This window comes from Coregonus lavaretus, assembly GCF_964263955.1.
Source record: "Coregonus lavaretus genome assembly, contig: HAP1_SCAFFOLD_372, whole genome shotgun sequence".
NCBI classification, from domain to species: Eukaryota; Metazoa; Chordata; class Actinopteri; order Salmoniformes; family Salmonidae; genus Coregonus; species Coregonus lavaretus.
Window position 1 is genome coordinate 110,360 of NW_028160424.1, and position 6,000 is coordinate 116,359.

At 45.9% G+C, this 6,000-nt stretch overlaps 1 protein-coding gene across 1 annotated transcript in view; it reads left to right on the forward strand.

Annotated features, from left to right (window-relative positions):
• LOC311121845 (polymeric immunoglobulin receptor-like) overlaps positions 1–2,273 on the forward strand; it is a gene marked incomplete at its 5' end in the record, with an annotated part of 50,915 nt that extends 48,642 nt beyond the window's left edge. Inside the window, 4 exons of the mRNA XM_084196285.1 lie at positions 727–801; positions 1,007–1,093; positions 1,338–1,397; positions 1,793–2,273. Of these exons, the coding sequence (XP_084052411.1) occupies positions 727–801; positions 1,007–1,093; positions 1,338–1,397; positions 1,793–1,819 (249 nt within the window). The 3' untranslated portion in view covers positions 1,820–2,273. The remainder of the gene's footprint in view (positions 1–726; positions 802–1,006; positions 1,094–1,337; positions 1,398–1,792) is intronic.
• Positions 2,274–6,000: the final 3,727 nt, after the last annotated feature.

Below are 6,000 nucleotides of genomic sequence, written 5' to 3' on the forward strand. Positions count from 1 at the left end.
GCTACACCTGGCACCGCCGCACCGCCGAATACAAAAGTAACCTACAATAACTACATACAACAACTACCCACAACAGCCCACGATGCCTACCTATAATACCTAGTAATATACAGCCCACGATGCCTACCTATAATACCTAACTACAATCTAAATACATAGTTTAAGCCTTACTCGACAAAGCCCAAGCTATGTATAAAGCCAAACTTACCCGACGCCAGCTGTCTGGGTGGCAGACTGCAATCAGTAGCTGTAATTAAGTACAGCAGCTACCAACCACCTAACGTTAATGCCTCGGATAATGAGGTTAGAAAAACAGCTGAATGGTAGGTAGCTAGCTGGCTCAATTACAGGTACTCTTAAGCGTGAAATAACATTGGAAACAACTAACCACAGTTGCTAAAAGTTACCAGTAGCTACCCGCTAGCTAGCTAGCTTTGTTGGTCCAAGTAGTGGGTTAGCTAGCCTCGTGCTTCGCTGGGGTCCGCCGAATACAATAATTACCTACAATAATTACCTACAATAACCTACAATAACTACCTAAGTAAACTACCTATAATACCTAACTACAATACCTACCTACAATCTAAATACATGGTTTAAGCTTTACTCAACACCATATAAGAAGCCAAGCTTACCTCCTGCTAGAGAAAACACAACCTCTCCCGTTGATTTCCACACACAATGCATGTCGCCATATGTTTACCTTCTGTCCTGTCCATTTCTCAGGGTCCAAAGCCAGAGAGCCACCATGACGTGATGTACAGCACTGTGATGCCTGATCAGTTCAGGACAGAACAGAAGGTCAACATATGGCTACATGCATCATTGGTCTTAGACAACATTATGGATGTTACTCATAAAACGTCATAGCCTTGGCAAATTTGCATCTGTTTTAGAAAACAATTGTATTTACAGTTTCATTTTCTTTCTTGGAACAAGCAATAGATAAATGTACACTATAACAATATAACAATACATTTTTGTTATCTGGGTCTCTCTCTACCAGCAGGCCCCATTTCCTGAAGATAATGATGATGTCACATACAGCACTGTCATCCCCCAGCACAAGGCCCAACTAAAAGTACAGGCCAAGGTAAAGCTGCTCTGTTGATTAGCCACAGCTAGTATTATGTTATCAGAAACAACAGTAGGTGATTGTTTCCTCAGTGTTAATATAGTCATGGTTATGTCACCATTATACCTATAGGCATAATATATCACCTTTATTTCACATATCACGATTACAACTGTTTTTCACAGAGAACTGTGTTTTAAACTGTACTCTCCATTGTGACAAAATGTCCCTGTTCACCTCTCTACCTGTTCCTCCTCTGTAGGCAGCAGAACCAGATGATAATGTGGTCTACAGCTCACTAGCTCTACAGGTGACCACACAGGTCAGTGTTGGTGTCTCCTCTGTCTGTTGTACCAGATGATGCTGATTTCTCAACAAAGATACAGACAACACCACATTGCTATGTGTTGTAAACGTCACTCTTTAATCACACACATCTTTCTTAGTCTTTTTAGATTTGCTGCATGAAAAACTGTATCATCACATTGTGACCAGCTAACCACATTGTTTTCAGTGTGTATCCATAACATTACAGTGTGGAGTGTGCCTGGGTTTAGGCTGAAGTTGACCCTAGATGCTGATCTTGGGACAGATTTTTTTTTTAAATCCCACTAAAGGTTAAGTTTAGGATTGGGGGAGAGGAAGCTGATTCTAGATCTCTCTCTATTGGAAATGTCACCACAGTGATTGTGACTGAATGTTACACGTTCTCTCCAGCAGAGGGCAGCAGCAGCACAGCAGTGACTGACTGAGTGACCTTGGTGGAGTCCTTATCCTGGAAGGACAGCCCACTCCCCTCTCCTGTGTCACAACATCTATCTGCCTCCAATATGCTTCTGTCATACCTCTTAACCCACGCCAGAAAGACCCCTCTATCCTTTTGTGTCCATAAACTACTGAAGACAGTCTGCTGTGTTAGTTTTCATTGTTACCACATCATTATCTGTTATTAGTTATTTTCCATCCACCTTTCCCCTTGTCACTTGTTTTTTACATCATCATCTTATTTCTCTCACCTAATTAATTGTCCTATGCCTGTAACTAATCATGATCAAAAGTATAGATAGTATAGTATAGTAGCTACTATGTATAATAACTACTGTACTGCGATAATAAAATGTACTATACTGTCTATATTGCACAATGGACATCTGTCACACCTGATGTGTATTTTTAATGGATTATCAGATAAAATTGAGTTAATCATTAACATATAGTTAACATTCTTTGTGGCTAACTGAATTGGGCTGTTTGTTTTTGTCTCTCTCTTCAAACACAGTGAAGGGAGCAGCACCAGGGTTGAATAAAGTTTGGGCTAGACCTTTGTCTCCTTGGTATCTTCTTGATTGATTACAGCATGAGGGGGTGAGGATTGTGTAATTTAGGGCCTTGTCATGTTTAAACTAAACATGAGTGTGTGTGCAAGACAGGGGAGCGGGTGATTGGTTGGAGTAATAGTTCAGCCGTCCTCAGGGACAAAGGAAGTGGGCGGAGCAATAAAAGAGCGGGAAAACTGAAGAGGACTATATAAGATGGATGGAGACCTTAAGGATGTGTGCCCCTCTGCAGACTGGTATCGGCTTTGTTGAAAACTTTAATAAAGTCATTTCCCAGTATCCCCTGTGCATTTCTACCTGTGTTTTCTGTTTGTCTGTTGCCAGTTTGTCTTGTTTCGTCAAGCCTACCAGCATGTTTTTCCCGTACTTCTATTCTCTCCAGTCCCTGTTTTCTAGTTCTCCCGGTTCTGACCTATTCTACCTGTCCTGACTCCGAGCATGCCTGCTGTCCTGGACATATCTGACTCTGACCTGGTTTACAAACCTCTGCCTGACCTGACCCTGAGCCTGCCTGCCGTTCTCTACCTTATTGACTCTGCCCTGGAATACTGACCTCTGCCTGCCCTTGACCTGTCGTTTGCCTGCCCACTGTTTTGTAATAAACATCTATGATTTGAACTGTTTGCATATGGGTCTTATCCTGATTCCTGATTGTACAAACTGGCTGACCCAGCAGACTCGGACAAGCTCTGCGACGCCGTCTCCTCCCACTGAGCCACCATTGCAAGACACGAGGAGTTACTTCACAACCTTATGGAAGGATTCCAGACCTTGGCTGAACGCCACGGCTTTGCTTTCCATACATTGCCGGAGAAAGTCAGCGGATTGTCTATTAGGCAGCAGCCACTACTTTAATCCCCCAGACTCTCAGCAACCCCGCCACCAGCGGCACTTTTTCCCAGCCTACCACGGTGTCCCGAGAACCTTGCTTACCTCCGGAGCGCTATGCTGGAGATTCTGGAACCTGCCAGGCTTTTCTCTCCCAGTACTCCCTCATCTTCTGTTGCGGTTGCCCTCGCACGTCCTCAATTTCCACCTCGCCTCCAAGGAATCCCGGAAATCCCCGAAGTCTACACTTCCGAGTGAATCCGATGTCACCCGAGTTCTCTCAGAAATCACAGAGGGTTGCCGACTCGCCTCCTCCGGAGCCTATGCAACTTGGCAGAGCTAGATTGTCTCCTGCCGAATGGTTACACAGACTGAACACATAGGGCTGTCATTATATTTCTACCTGTCCTGTAAAAAGACCCGGCTCATCAGGAGGTATGAGTACACTGGTGGCCATTACGGAGAATGTCCAGTCTCCCATTACTCGTACCCCTCTCCATGCCATCCTGCTGTGCGGTGACCGGTCCAAATCTCTCCCGATACTCATTGACTCTGGGGCCGACAAGAGCTTTATGGACACTACCCTGGTGTCAGAGTTGGGAATCCCCACTCAAACCCTCTCCATTCCCATGGACGTCGGAGCGCTGGATGAGCGTTCTATTGGCAGTCACCCACAACATGGTTCCTATCAACCTGCGAGTGTCAGGCAACCACAGCGAGACGATCCAGTTTCTACTTATCGAATCCCCTCAGGTACCCGTTGTGTTGGGGTTTTCATGGCTCCAAAGACACAATCCCCTTGTGGACTGGACTGTGGGTTCGATCAAGGTTTGGAGCGCATTCTGCCATGCTTAATGCCTGAAGTAGGCGCAGCCTGCCCCGGGACGTATTCCTGCAGGCTTGGGTAAAGTCTCGGACCTCTTCGCCATTCCCGTGGAATACCAGGACGTCCGGGAGGTTTTCAGCAAGGCCCGTGCCACCTCACTTCCTCCGCATCGGCCCTATGACTGCGCCATTGACCTTCTCCCGGGCACTGCACCGCCTCAGGGGTGGCTCTATTCCCTGTCCGGTCCGGAGACCAAGGCGATGGAAACGTACATTGAGGACTCCCTGGCTGCAGGGTGTATCTGTCCTTCTGCCTCCCCCGCCGGCACAGGGTTCTTCTTTGTGGAGAAGAAGGACAAAACCTTGCGTCTGCGTATCGACTATCGGGGCCTGAATGACATCACAGTTAAAAAACGTTACTCACTTCACCTCATCGCCTCGGCTTTTGAGTCTCTCCAGGGGGCTACCATCTTCTCCAAGTTGGACCTCCTGAACGCCTACCATCTGGTATGGATACGGGAAGGGGACAAGTAGAAGACATCCTTTAACACGGCTAGCAGGCACTACGAATACCTTGTTATGCCATTCGGACTGACCAACGCTCCTGCAGTGTTCCAGGCCCTGGTTAACAATGTTCTCCGTGACATGTTGAACCGGTTCGTGTTCGTCTACCTCAATGACATTCTTGTTTTTTCCCGCTTGGTTCAATAACATGTCCTCCATGTTTTTCAGCACTCACCTCTCCCAAGGTCCCGTTCACGTGGTCTCCAGCTGCAGACCGGGCGTTCTTAGACCTCAAGCACCGATTCACAACCGCCCCCATCCTAATCCATCCGGATCAGTCCTGGCAGTTCGTGTTGGAGGTCGACGCCTTGGACATCAGATTGGGGTCTGTCCTGTCCCAGCGTTCGGCCCAAGACCAAATGTTGCATCCCTGCACTTTCCTCTCCCATCGTCTCAACACCACTGAAAGGAATTATGACGCGGGTAACCGAGAACTCTTCACGGTTAAGATGGCGTTAGAGGAGTGGAGGCACTGGTTAGAGAGGAAGGAACACCCTTTCATAGTGTGGATGGATCACAAGAACCTGGAATATCTCCACACCGCCAAGCGCCTCAACTCCAGGCAATCTCGACAGGCCCTGCTATTCACTCGGTTCAACTTCACCATCTCCTTCAGCCCGGGATCCAAGAATGTGTCCTGGTCTCTGTCTGCCCAAAATAAATTATTAACCCGAGTGGAGAGTCAAAGGACAATTGTGGAGGAGTTCCCGGGGTTCAAACCAAATCTGTTAAAGTACAGGGCAGGGGAATTGATGAACAGTGGGGCATTTATCATATGTTACTGTTTAAGTACCTTAAGTTGGTTTCTGTAAACATTTACTTTGATTAATTTATGGCACCTTTTATTATGTTTTTTAGAATATTTTTAGCAATTTTGAATGTATAGTTTCTTTATTGAATTTGATTGTTTCCGTTGGAGGGGCTATGGCAATTTATAGGCTGGGGTAGAGCTCGTCCCGGACCTGGAGTCGCGGGCAGACCATGATAAGCAGATTCCACTAAGTTCCATAGCCACCGAGTCAGATTCCACAGCCACAAAGTCAACATTTTATTTAAGGTTAGGCATAAGGTTAGCAGTGTGGTTAGTTTAGGGTTAAGGTTAGGTTTAAAATAGAATTTTAAGAACATCAATTGTAGAAATGGGCGGGGTTTATGACTTTGTGGCTATGGAAGCTAGTGACGACCATGAAATGCTGCATTCACGTACTCATCAGAATTTCCTATTTCCTAGTTGTGGTGTCGGAAATACAACTTTGTTTCATTCATGTGCTTTTTAGTGATTTGGTCGGAACAATTCTTCAACTAATAAGAGTTTAGCTAGCTTACTTAACATTGACAATATGGTCAAACTAGCTACATTATACATATTGA